Consider the following 14,186-nt stretch of genomic DNA (forward strand, 5'->3'; position numbering starts at 1 on the left):
AAAAAACAGTTTGATGTAAACAACATGAAAGCATGGATCCATTCTATATGAGTATTGTTGCTGACCATGTCCGTCCCTTTATGACCACACTATACCCATCTTCTGATTTTGGCTTCTAGCAGGATAACAAAGCTCACAAAGTCATCTCAGGTTTCTTGACATGACAATGAGTTCAGTGTACTCAAATGGCCTCCACAGTCACCGGGACATTCGGGACGTGGTGAAACGGGAAGATTGACATCATAGATGTGCAGCTGGCAAGGAGCAACTGTATGATGCTGTCATGTATTTAAGTGCTAAATCTCTGAGGAATGTCTGCCTGTTAAGTCTGGCACAAAGAATGAAAGCGTTCTGAAGATGAGTCCAACCCAGGACTAGGAGGGTGTACCTAATAAAACGTCCAGTGAGTGCAGTTATTAGTCGTTTTATATAATATTGGCCCTCCATATACATGCAAATATATATTTCATTGAGTATATTTATATTAGGGCAAAGTCCAAATTGACAGTAGTGCAGAGTAATAAGAATACCTCTATTATAACTCTTGTATGAGAAACGAAAAGCCTGATGGCTGTGGGTGAGAATGATTTTTGGTATCTCTGTTTTACAAGTTTAACGTACAACAAAATGGCACTCAGATAGGGAACCAAGCATAACAAGCAAATACAATTAATTAAACATACAAGATCCAGAGACTTGAAGTAAACCAATAAAGACAAAAACAAGCGAGCTCAGTGCTTGGTAATGTCGTGTATTGTGAGAGATATATTTAATTTTCTGGAAACTCAAGTCTTGGACAGATTAGGATGTGAACAATTTAAATAATTTATGTTGCTTCACTTCACTTTCACCCCCAGTTATACAACAAGCTCCAATATTTGCAATGCTGACTACAATGGCCTAATACAAGCTAAGATATGAAGGTACTGGCTTCTTCGGATTAATCTGCATCACTGTACAGGTCCAGTAATATTTTTTTGCCATATTACACCAACTGTCAGCGTCTCCAACGTTTACCAATTCACTAGCTGGGACCACATCCTCATTTTAGGTTTGACAGCATTTCTAGTAGGTAGTGGCATATGGCTTGAACATGAATTGAGGCTCCGGTTTGAGGAAGGCCTCAGAGATGACTGACGGCGGCACCCGGGCCGTGAAGATCCCCAAAGGCTTCCCCTCCAGTAATAAGTGTACGTGTTGCAAAAATATAACTTGTTTGCTTGCAATGATAAGTGACCTGTGACCTCGATTGAGTATTCAGGGATTTCACTGAGTGGAGTGGATGCGTTGGCAAGGAATGGCTGAAGAGGAGATCAGAAGAAATTCCAGATGGCAAAAGACCTTGATAGAGGAATGAGGGGAACCTCAGTCAGGTAGTGACGTAGCTTGACTGTGAACAAAAGCTCTGGTGGTGAAGCATGCTGGGATTTTTGAGGCTCTAGACAATGGCACGATGGCTCAGAAAGGCTTAAGTGTGAGTTTGTCTCAAAGTAGAAGATGGAGAGGCGGCTGCCTGGCTCGGTAAGGTAACGATAACTACTGTGTAGATTTCAGAAACAAACAAAGGTTTCTTTGGAAGCAAACATGGCTGAACCTCATAGAAGATGATGCCATTTGGGATGGCGAGGAGATGTTGCCAGAACCTCATTTCAGCTTGGAAGAGCTGTACTGAAGGAGAGAGTTTAGTTGATGGTAGCGAGAGCATGTGAGAAGTGAAGGTATGCCTTGGGGAATTATGCACACGGCGGAGTTCAGATGTCCTAAAAGGAGGCACAGCTGTTATTTGTGTGAGAGAGCAAAAAACAGAGAAACCTGTAACTGGAAAATGTTGATGGTTTGTGGAGGCATGCTGGACATATTCCTAAAGAAAGAATATTTTCGGAGACTCTGCTTGAGCAGTTTGATTTGCTTCTGGTCCAGTTGTTGCTGGCACCGATGGTCTTGTTGCTCCCAGTGACAAAGATATGTGTGAATATCCTGGTTGGACATTGCTAAGTGCATTTGTTCTGGGTGAGCTGGGTCATATGTGTTCTGAACCAGCTGATTGTGTTAAACTGGCCGCATTAATGATTGACTCTGTTCCTGAACCAGTCCCTCCAAAGACTCTGTTTAGCTGCCCAGAGCCTGCTTTGTCTTAAATTAAGTCTTGTACCAATGTGCGGGCAACTTTGAGGGACTGTTACTCTGTCTTGGACTGCTAAAGACTATTGTGCCCCCATGCCTGCACCTGTAAAGACTGTTTCTTCTCCTGTAATAATCCCTGGCCTACTCCGTCTGTTCCAGCTCTCAGGATGATGTGGACCCACGTGGTCTTTCCCTGCACCTGTTCCAGTTAAGCAGGTGAGGGTGGCTAGGGTCCAGCTGCTCCCTGCCTCTGACCTAGCAATCTCTTTCTGTGTGGTTTAACATAGCATGTCAGACTATTTCTTGGCTAGGAAACCAGTTCAGAGATCTCGTCTTCACTAGTTCTGCTAAGAGCTGCAGTGTCATATTTGTTGGAGACATCTGGTGCAGTGGTATAATTTGTCCTATACAGCTTTCAGCAAAAAGTGAGTTTTGCAAAACTGTAAGAGCGTTGAGATCAAGGCGTATTTGTAAGCTCAACACTGTCCACTCTTATGAGTTCGCTCTGGTGTTTCAGCAGTGGATTACTTTGTGCAAACTTTGACTGTAAAGAGAAGAAAAGCTGATGCAAGATGTGACAGAGCATCAGTAAATGTAAGAAACAGGATGAGAGGGAGAAATAAAAACAGTCTGGTAAAGAGTTCATTAATTGAAAAGGGTAATTTCTCAACGTCCAGTATCTCATGTAAGTAGAGAAATGAAACCCTTAAATGAACAAAGCTTTTTGCACAGATTTGCACAAATGTTATCTCGGAAGTTTGTAATTATTTAATGTAAATTAGAATTTTACAATTATTTATTCCAGCCTTCAGAGAGTCCTCATTTAACATGACTGGAAGCCAACTAAAGAAATACACAGTGTAGACTGTAAGACTACAGGCTGAGATAGTGCCAGATTTGGCATGGCATTGGCCTTACAGCTGTGATGCGTTCCCCCCTTACAACCTCAAGAAACCCAAGTTTTTCCTGTTGATTCAATCAGTAATGGTGAAAATTTATTAAAGCCATTGGGGTTGCCCCGGCTCTGTGGTCTGTGGTCTCCTTAATCCACGACCTTCTGCCACCTCCTCAGATGAGGAGATTTTAAAAGTTCCAATAATTGGCAGTGCAAACACCAGCGCTGTTTATTCCTCACTGCAGCGGCTTGCTGGCAGGAATCCTAGCTCCTCACATTAAGCACACAGCAGGGAAACATGTTTTTGCCGCTTCCTCGCTGGGTTATTTTTAGATGATATTTGTAATTAGCAGGAATAACCATCCAGACCAGCTGAATCTACCTCTGAATAAGAATTTTGCTATTTCCCCTTCCTTTCCTTTCTTTTCTTTTTTATAAAGAAGAATATATTACTCTGTCAGGGAGCCTGAGTCATGGATAAGGCGCACTAGCTTTGTGCTTTCTTGTATTTTGGTGTGGCTGTTCATGTCTCCTTGCAGGCAGTTTTCCACCAGAAGGATGCATGCGATGGTTTGCATGTAGCAGTGTTCAATATTGAGACTTTTTTCTGCTTTTTTGCAACATCAACACGTGAAGGTCAAAAGGTAAATCAGGTAATCCTGTTTAACACGACAAAAAATGGTGAGCAAGATGGAAAAAACAAAAACAAGCTAAGACTCGGAGTAGAGAGGCCTCTGCACAAAGTGTCCTTTAATGTCATGAGCGCAAGCAGCCACTTATCAGGGAGGCTGAATGAGGCGTACACATGCTCTCAAATCCACCTTGAGGTATTCAAAATTTGTGCTTTCTTTGTGAACAGACTAGCCTTAGAAGCACACTCAGCTTGTTATGGGTTAGGTGCTAAATCTTTCCATTCCTTTTACCTGCAGATCTTTAAATCTGTTTCCAAGAGACAGAACATTTTTTTTTCAATCGATTAATGAATGAGCAAAACGAAGTGGCAGGTGGTATCCTGAAAATTTAGTAAACTGCTTCTTGTCAGTGTGTAATTTCCAAATCCATCACAGCAGAAGTGAAGAGCGGGGCTCTTACTTGTTGATTGTGCAGACCTGAAAGTTTTTTTCTTCTCACATTGACGTCAGCATAGCTTTTGTTAAAGAAAATGACATCACGCCACAAGGATAAAAATACCCCTATGACACAACGGGATCAGCACAACCTGTTTTTAAAACACTGTTGGTGCACTAACAAGATTCCCTTTGACTCTTCAGTGTTAAAAGCTTCTGAATTTCAAAGAAGCCCAAATGGTGAGAGGATAGAAGTGGGGAGAGGGAGAAGGTCACCGAAAAACAAGAAATCTGTGTCTCATGGACAAATCGTTAATGTGGGCACAAGCTCTCTCCCTTTCTTGCACACACACACAGACAGACATGCAAACTTGCTTTACCCCTGCTCGCTGTGCGAATGCCAAGTCTGCATTGCCCTCGCTGGATCAGGGTGGCCATTAACATTCTGAAGTGCCTGCCGTGTCTTTGCAGAGGAACTGGGGATGTGCCAGCTTGGCAATTACTTTAACAACTCTAGAGTTTGATTTCTTTATTCAGTTGAACCCAGCCAGGGGTAAAACTGAGGAGAACAAAAAAAAGAGGAAGAGGACTCTAAAGGACAAAAGTTTATGCCGACCCATCTGTAGTTTAGCACAAAACTTTTGGTCTTTTAACGTCGTCTAATGCTGTAACTACAAGGGTCTCGGGGACAATATGTATTGTTGAGGTGGAAAAGCCACACGTCCCTGAAAAGCTGTTTTAGTGTCCTTGAGGATGACATCGAAACCTCTAACCTGCTCAGTGACTATCAGACAGCTGAATGGCTTACATGGAAATTAAAATCCGTGAATGCACTGGGATCTAATTGCAGGTGGAAGAGGAAATTATGTTGACAAGCTGTTGATATGACAGGCTCCATTATAGCCTTAAGCTTTTATTACATCTCTGCCTAGTAAATCACATCACTGAAGCAGTATTACCATAATGACTTAGTGGAGCTCAATCTGTCAGCTCTGCCCCTTGTTTAAGGGGATATGACTGAATTATTGCAGGTGAGGTATATTTATGCACTCCTCCAGTCGCCAGAGACTTTACAGTAACATAACTGTTACTAACCCTAACCCTGTCTTGTAAACATCAAAAACTACACATCCTTCCAAATAATCTGCCTGGCAAGAAAGCGCTGTTTTAAAACAATCGGCTGAATTTAAAGGGTTAATTTGCCTGCTGTTCATGTTTAAGCATCTCTAATGCTCCACTGTTATTGACACAGTAGGTTTGCCTGCTGTGCTTCATTTATCAACAAGGAATAGCAGAAAAGCATTAACGTGTTTCAGCCTTGTAGAGAGTGATCATCAAGGCGGCTGTGCTCATGAAAGGATGGAGCAAGATTTACTATTGCTTCAGATTACAGCTCACAACTTACAGCGTAATTACTCCAGAGATATGGTGTAATATTTTGCGCTAATGGCTTAGAAGTACAACACATACTGTTAGATATAGAGATGGGCCAGTGGCTATTTAGCAGAGAGCCCAACTGGTGAAACTGCATCCCCCGTGCTCCTCCCCATCCCACTGAAACCAGTGGAAAAGACCTCATAATGGTTTGTGAACACAGTGACAAGTAAAATAGGTCTTTGGTAGGGAGTTGGGGTGTTTAAAAGAGACAAAACCCAGCCAGATATTGAATCAGTGTTGTTACACCATGCTATCTTTCACACATTGTGCTGTAACTTTTTATGGTGACATTTAACAGGACTGAATGAGTTGGTGCAGGAATCTCTGATCACAGTGACATGCTTTTGTTCGGTTATTGTGCAAGGTATAACAGCTGCAGTTGTGTTTGAATAAAAAGGGTTTTTGTTGTTGTTGTTTTTTTTTTTAATAGTTGAAGCCGATTCTCTAATTGTGACCACAGGAGTTAAAAAGTGATCATTTTTGGAGGGTGCACGCCTTTGACTCTGGGATTGGAAACTACACTTAGGAGTTCACCAGAAGTCTGAGCTTCTAAGTGTAGTTCTTCAGGTCAAGTATGATTGGCCAAAGTTGAGGGGACTGTCTCCATATTTGGGTCAATTACTTAACCTGAAGCAAATTAACAATAACAGAGAGATGATTGCCTCCTTTTAATTTAACATGGCATGCACTAGGGCTGGGCGATATGGCCTAAAATTCATATCGCGATATAATTTGAAGCATGTGCGGTAACGATATATATCGCGATATATTCTTTTCTTCTGTATAACGTATTTTCCACACTATAAGGCACACTTAAAATCCTTTCATTTTCTCAAAAATCGAGAGTGTGCCTTATGTACGAATTCTGGTTGTGCTTACTGACCTCAAATCGATTTGGGCGTGCAGAAATCTGTTTAAAAAATGTTTTAGTACAACTTTGGTAAGCCGCACTGCTTGATGGATTGTCAGAGCATTGCGGCTGCTGTAGTGAGGAGCTTCGCGGAGTACTCTGGGTCCAAAACTGAATCCACTTCAGGTCCCAAAGTCAAACGAACACTAAGAGTTACAAACAGTCTAAATTTTTTCATCTTTAATTAAATCATCAGCATCTCTGCTAGATCTGTCAAACAGATGTATTGTTTTATAAAGATTTAACAGTATGAAAGATTACCAGTGTGTTAGAGCAGGTCCTCTGGTGTTCGTCCTGTAAGTGGTGCACAGGGTAGTCAGGATTATCCATGATGGATAACAGTGTGTTCAGTGACCTCTCCATTACAGCTTCAAGTTTGCAGGTGTTTACAGAGCCAGCCTTCCTTTATTCAGTCTGTCAGAGCATCACCAGCTCTGATGCTGCTTCCTCCAGCAGACCAGCAATGCAAACTAGACTCGCCGTAGCTGAGCAAGAGAAAATTTTTGTGCACATGTTAAAAGATCTTAGCTTTCTTCACTTTGTGCATACATGCCCTTGTTCTTCTGAAGTCAATCACCACGTCACTGGTCTTATTCACATACAAACCTTTTTACAAAAACATCCACTACATTCATTGCACTTCTCCTCCTGAACATCACCCACACTTTCAGCTACTGTACAAGTACTGTACAGAGTATTTCTGTTACTTTCTATTATTTATATTATCATATTTCTGTTAAATCAGCACCTAAGGAAAAAAACACTCTTTACCACCTTTTTTTTTTTTTCTTTTTTTTTTTCTAGGAGAAATAGGGATCCATCACTTCACATTAAAATCATTGCCACTGCTCAGTGAAACTTTTCAGGCACCATGTAAATGACTCAACACCTAAAGTGCTTTACTTTGGTTTTTCCGTTAATTTATTTCTCATCTGTGCATATCTGTGTAGGTGCCATAATGTATAAAGTATACATTTCATTAAAATCCAAAGTGCCACAAATTTTTTTTTATTTGATAAATGATCGTGGGGGTCTCGTTTGTCTCTGCCCTCTACAACATAAACCAATATCAGTTTACTGTATAATGGCACTTCAAACGCACTTTCAAAAGTGTTGAAGATTTATGTATCACAGTGCAGGACTCAGGGTTTAATAGGTTTGACTTGAGAGTAAGAGAAATGGAGACCACCAATAGAAACATGCCAGGGTTCAAATAGTGTTCACACAGGAAAGGGTTGCCCAACAATATCACTACTTCACTGCCTTTAACGGGTACATTAAAGTCAATGTTTTTAAAGTTGTGTAGTTTACTAAAATAAACAAAAAAAGAAGTGATGTCTGCAAAATATTTGTCTTTTTGTAACTGGTACACAGAGAAGGGACCATTGTCACGTTCTGGTGTGTGGTGAATGGAAAGAGAGGACTCAAATGCCAGACTGCTGAGAAAGTGCATGGGGTTTATTGACTGAACTGATCATAAATGACTGAATGACGGGAAAAACACACAAGAAGTTGTCGACGACTGACAGAAACTGACGGCTTAAGTAGACTAGATAATAAGGATTGGAAACAGGTGAGAACACAGCTGGAATTAATCCAACTAGTGGAACAGTGGAAGTAAAACTATACATAATGCATACGGACTAAAGGTTCAAAATAAAACAGGAACCATACAAGGGAAAATAAACAGTGACTGTATCTACTCTGGTCAAAAAAATCCACGCTTCGTACTGATGCCCACAATTCCCTTTTATTCCTCGCACAAACATGGAGGTCTAGAAGAAAGTAAAATAATATCAATAGTAGATATGACATCCTTCTCAGACACTTATTTCTTTTAACAAAGTGCACAAATATCTAGTGATGTGTTGGTCGTGAACGAAACGGCTCTTAGAGCCGACTCATTGAAGTGAACGACGCCAGCCGGCTCCTCATTGGGAGCCCGCACTTTTTTTTCCGCTTCACTCCGCACGTGAGCCTTGTACTTGCGCTGAGCAGAGGGGGGAGGGGCGGTAGTTACACTCGCAGTAGCACAGGAACAGAGCGGGAGTAAAAGAGAGAGAAAAGCGAGCCAGGGACAACAACAAGAAACAACATCACATTAGAAAGGTATAGTAATCATCCACAACTATTTTCAGTTGCAGACGATAAAGGATTCAGAAAGTTTATTCATGTAGAGAATCCTATTTATGCAATTCCAAGCAGGAAAACACTCTCCCAAAAAAACATCCCAGGCGTATATGACAGAGATTGTGCATCTTCTTTTTGTTTTGCATATTTTAATTTATATTTTATTGTGTTGTGGTTTGCAGTGTTTTGTGTTGTTTCACTTTAAATTGGTTTAAAAGGAGAAAGCTGAAAATTGAAATAATTTTTGTATTTTAAAATTTATTTATTACATTTTATGTGGAGTGAATAAACAAAAGTATATTTATGGTGGCCCCTAGAGACAAAGCATGTACAAACTCCAAAACACATTCTTTGTGTTTATTCTGCATTTACTTCATTATAATGCATAAATTTCAGTTACAAGCATAAATATAAGGTGGAAAAAAAAGTAAGTGCAACCAGGCTATTGATCAAGTAATTGCGATTAATTACCAAAGAATTGTGAGATTAATTCGTTAATTTTTTAATTTATTGACAGCACTAATATATATATTAGGGGTGCAACGATACACAAAATTCACGGTTCGATTTGATACTTTGGTGTCACGGTTCGATATTTTTTCGATACAAAAAAATGTTCATGCCTTTTTAATTTGTCATTTATTAAAATTATAAATACATATTTTAACTCAAAAGTACAGTTTTTAAATGTAATGTTGCTGAAACAACAAAATAAAAATAAAAAAACTGTTTTACTTTTGTCCATGACGTGCTTACCATCAGGGTCATACTTCACATGAAAACCAAGATAGTTCCAAACGCCAGATCTGAATGAGGGTGGGGGAGATTCAATTTCGGCTATCGTTGAGGCAGTTGCCATGTTGCAACAAGCTTAATTTCTTCTTGCGCTGCGCTCAGTGGATCTGCGCTCGACAGTGCAGCCTAGGCAGAATAGTCGAACGCAGATCCACTGAGCTCTCAACACAGACATCGTCAGAAGAAAAGTTGATAAAATAAATTACAAATTTTGTATTGTTCGATACATATGCGTACCGAACAGAAAGCACTGTATCGAAGTGTATCGGAGTATTGTTGCACCCCTAATATATATATATATACATTCATATATATATATATATATTAGAGATGTGCAAAGCAGCTGGTATTTGTATCTGTATTTGTATTTGTTGAGGGGGGAAAGTATTTGTATTTGTATTTGTATTAAAGTAAAATTCAAAATAGGCATAAAAATCAATTTTTTTGCATTACACTTCTAATTAACATTATAGTGTAAGTATTATTTAGTTATATCCATTATAATAATTATGGATATGCAATATTAGTTGTTTTCGCATAAATCCAGCAATGAACATGTAACAAGGAACATCACTGAACAGAAAATAACAACAGCCATTGCCTCAAAGCACGCACAAACTCCAAAACTCGTAAAAACTCCAAAACACGTAAAAACTCAGAAGCACGTACAAGCCCCAAAGCACATACAAACTTCAAAACACGTAAAAACTACAAAACACATAAAAACTACAAAACACGTACAAAACACAACAGAAGTGCTCCAGAATGCTAGGCGCAGTGTTGAGCTTTTGTTACCTAGTGGCTACACAAGCAAGGAAGTACCAACGATTGGATTTGGTGTGTGGTAGTAACAGGTAAATGAACATTTTTTTAAAATTATTTGAATATATATGAGTGCTTGTGTATAAATACACAAACAATACACATATGCTTTCAATTGTGTAATTTAAGTGATCTAGGTAGCACTGTTTTGGAAGTTCAGTTAACGCTAGAAATGTGTTTTGGAATTTGTACGTGTCATGGTCCTGGGTCGGTGACCCAGTGTTTTTGGTTGTGTACTTTTACTTTTGATAGTTTTTGTATTATGACTATTGTTTTGGGTTTCCTAGGGTTTAGTTGTGTTCCCTCTGTTTGGTGTCTTCCCTGCTTGTGTATCCCCTTAGTGTAGTAGGTCTCTATGTATGTGTTTCCTGTTTTACTTTGAAGGTCTCTGTCTTATGTCAGTCTGTTCTAGTTACGTTTCCCCTGCCTCGTCAGCTGTGATGTTTTCCAGGTGTGTTCCCCTCCTGTTTCCCATCCCTTGATTCCTGGTGTGTGTATTTATAGTGTGTGTTACCTTGTCCTCGTTGCTGGTTCGTCTGCGTTTCTCCCCCCCATCATCCTTTGTGGTTTTTCCCTATGTTCTCTTCGTCTCCCTGCATCTCGGTATCTTATCTCAGATTTCAGGTTTGTTTTCCTTAGTTGTTTAAGTTTTCTTAGTTTTAAGCTCACCCTCGCCATCTCTGTTTGTATTTACTTTGTTAAATAAACTCACTTGCACCAGAGCTGCCGCATTTTGGGTCCTAATATATTCTCACACGGCTTGCCCCGGCAACCCGTGACAGTATGTGCTTTGGAATTTGTACGCGCTTTTTGGAGTATATACGTGCTTTGTCTCTATGGGCCACTGCATGTACTTATATATAAACATATATAAATAAAACCACGTTTTTTTACATTAGTAATTCCTTTTGTGCATAGTTTTATATTATTGTTAATAATAAATTAAGTAAAGCAACAAAACAACCTGAAGAGCCGGTTGGGAGCCGAAAGAGCCGGCTCTTTTTAGTGAGCCGAGCCGAAAGAGCCGGTTCACTAAAAAGAGCCGGAATTCCCATCACTACAAGTGTCAACTACAGAGCCCCGCAAAGGACAGTGGAGAAAAAAAATAAAATAAGGATGAACTTTGGCAAGATGTCGGGAGATCTCGCCAAAGTTCATCTTCATTTTTTTTCCAGTGTGCCTTGCGGGGCTCCTTAGTTAACAAATTAACCAGCATCATTTATTTTTATTTAATGTACTTTATATTATCATTAATCTTTTTTTTTATTTTTTTTTTATGCGTCCGCCTTGTAAACCAGCAGTAGAAAAGTTGAAGAACCCTAAAACTTCTGGTTCCCGCAACTCACAGAAGAGGTGACTGCTCCACAGTCACTTTAACAGAAACATTCTTTGTAAGAAAAATGTATCAAGGGACTCATAGATTATCGTTTACACTGTACACAAACATGAATAGTAAATAAAGGAAAACAATTAGAAAACAATATAACGATCTCAGACGCTGGGTTCTGGTGTGGTCATGGCAACCCACGCAAACATTTCAGCATCAGCTACAGTGACAAAAGTCCAAACTGAGAGCACTGAGTCAACGACCCAGGTACTCTGAGAAGTATATTATTCCCGTTTTATCCTCGCTATACTGGCTGCCTGTTAACTTTAGAGTTAATTTAAAAATTCTTTTATTTGTTTTTAAAACATTAAATGGTCTCGCCCCACACTTTCTCTCTGAGATTCTAAATTATTTTATGCACTTCCATTACAAATTAGAAAGGCCTCCTGAGTCGGCTTGGCTAGAGCTGGTCTATAATGTGACATCATAGAGGTGTATATCAGATATCTGTCGCCCAGAAAACAGAAGAACCACAAATAGAAATGACAGAGAATTAGCAGTGAAAGCAAGAACATCAAGAGGTGCCTCTTCCACTGTCATGTTAAGACCTCAAGATCGTGGGAGAACATTCAAAACCACACAGAGACGAAACCAGAGGAAGACACAGCAGAGGGATACCCAAGAAAGTACCTCAGATATGGATCATTGGATCAAGTTACATAAAGCGAGGAGAATGGGTAGCATGCCAGATGTTTGGAGAAAAGTTTGGACTTGATGCAAATGTTCACTGGTATGGAAAAGGAGGGATGCGCTGGAATGACGTCCTTCCTTGTTTTTATTCAGAGATTTCCACACAGAGTCCACCTGATATTTTGGTGATTCATGCCGGCAACGACTTGGGACTTGTATACCCCCTGGAACTTTCCTCTGCAATGAAAAAAGAACTGATTGAACTGCATGCAAAGTTCCCCTCCATGACTATCATATATTCCTGCATCAATGAACGCCAAGTGTGGAGGTACGGAAATCCAAAATACACCAATATGGAAAGGAAAACTTTAAACTCAGGTATGAGAAAGGCAGTTCATTCCTTTGGAGGCTTCATCGTTGAACATCCCTCCCTGAGATATTATGATGACACCATATTTGTACCGGATGGAATTCACTTCAGCAAGAAGGGAAATGAAGTGTTTCTGACCAACATCCACTATGCCATCAAGAAGATCCTTCAGAATCCGTCTCACAGAAAAAACTTGAGAAAACACAAATTTCAAATAAATGAAAGCAAAAAAACAAAAAAAGTGCCTAGAGTCAACCTTTGCTTACAGATTATGCACAAAGATTAGACACTTCCTGTCATTGTCACGTTCCCTCCATATAAAGCTTACATGATTTACTCATGAAAGTGGCCACTTTCTCATTACTTTCATACATTGTTTTAGTAAGTATCCAAAACATACAAGTTTCATTATATAATTTTTCAAGGGATCTTATATCCGTTTTCTTTTTTCTTTTTTTGTGTCCCGTTTGGATCTTTAGCCATCAGAATTGTTGTCTTAAGGCCAAGAAAGATGCCAAGCGGATTTATTTTACCAAGTGGATCATCATGGCCTTGCCATATTGGTCCATTTGATTGACCTTTATTATAATTATGAATTTATTTTATTTTCAGTTGCTACAAACGGGACAGACATGACTGGGGGATAGGACAGGGAGAAAGAATGAAAGAAAGAGAGGGAGAGAAAGAAAACCAAAGGGGAGAAGAGACGGTGAGAAGGGGGGGAAGAAAAAAAAAAAAAAAACAAACAAAAAAACAAAACACCTGGGTCACCTGTATGGAGAAAAAAAAACAGAAGAGAAAGCAAACAACAAAGAGCAACATAATAAAAAAAACAGCACCATCACAATAAACTAGCTAGCAGTAGATATCAGTAGATACTAAATAATAAACGATATTGTGCAGCACACAAGATAGACAGCGCACAATGTGCTTTGAGGCAGCAGCCAAGAAAGCTGTAGTCCGCGTCTGTGAATACCCGTGTGTACACCTGTGTGCATACCTGTGTGGATCAGCATGCTTGCATTCCAAAGGTTTCTTCATGTAACGATCTGCTAGGGAGTGTGGGGAGCCACAGCCCCGTCCTCCAGGGTATGAAGCAGGTATGGAGGAGATCAAAACTCCAGACATCCAGAGGCCCCCAGAACACAAGAGACCAAGGAAGACCAACAGAGGGGCAGCCGCGCCACTGTCCCAGTAAGAGCTGAGGAGAGTCCCAGATGAGGGCTCACTCAGCAGCCGCGGAGCAGAAGCCAGGGGGAGTTGCAGTGACGCGCCCGTGAGCTCCGCCGGCAGCCAGCTGTGCCTGAGTGACCGAGCCCCAGGCCGAGAGGCCGGGGGCACCCCACCTCCGAAGTGGCCCGAGCGAGCCCCAGGCTCCAGGCCCCGATAAGCGGCCGCCAAGGAGTGAGCCGGTGTGTACCCGGACGCCCACCCTCAGACACAAAGAACCACCAACGCACCGACACCTGAGGGAGTCCGCCACTGGCAGGGGAAGTGGTGGTGGGTGGAGATAGGCCTCCAAACCTTGGAGGGCCTGAGATGTCCCCAGAGAGGTGGCGTCTGATACCCAACCTGACATATAGACACAGACATACAGGCACACACAGACACAAACATCC

The 14,186-nt window shown here is 40.7% G+C and overlaps 1 protein-coding gene across 1 annotated transcript; it reads left to right on the plus strand.

Annotated features, from left to right (window-relative positions):
- The first annotated feature begins 1,129 nt into the window (after positions 1–1,129).
- Positions 1,130–12,853, plus strand: LOC146653147 (uncharacterized). The gene is made up of 2 exons (XM_085381243.1): positions 1,130–1,190; positions 12,114–12,853. Exons 1-2 carry the CDS (start codon positions 1,130–1,132, stop codon positions 12,851–12,853), a joined length of 801 nt encoding a protein of 266 aa, XP_085237369.1.
- The last annotated feature ends 1,333 nt before the right edge of the window (positions 12,854–14,186 follow it).

Source organism: Rhamphochromis longiceps, linkage group LG15, assembly GCF_057381845.1.
Source record: "Rhamphochromis longiceps isolate RC_006_pf linkage group LG15, R_longiceps_female_GT1.1, whole genome shotgun sequence".
Lineage (NCBI taxonomy): Eukaryota > Metazoa > Chordata > Actinopteri > Cichliformes > Cichlidae > Rhamphochromis > Rhamphochromis longiceps.

What these genes read in the sequence shown, in the direction of transcription:
- LOC146653147 (XM_085381243.1), top strand. Translation starts at nt 1,130, where the DNA reads ATGACTGACGGCGGCACCCGGGCCGTGAAGATCCCCAAAGGCTTCCCC. An exon ending in CTTCCCCTCCAGTAATAAGT is followed by an intron (nt 1,191 to 12,113) that starts GTACGTGTTGCA and finishes TGTCATGTTAAG; the next exon opens with ACCTCAAGATCGTGGGAGAA.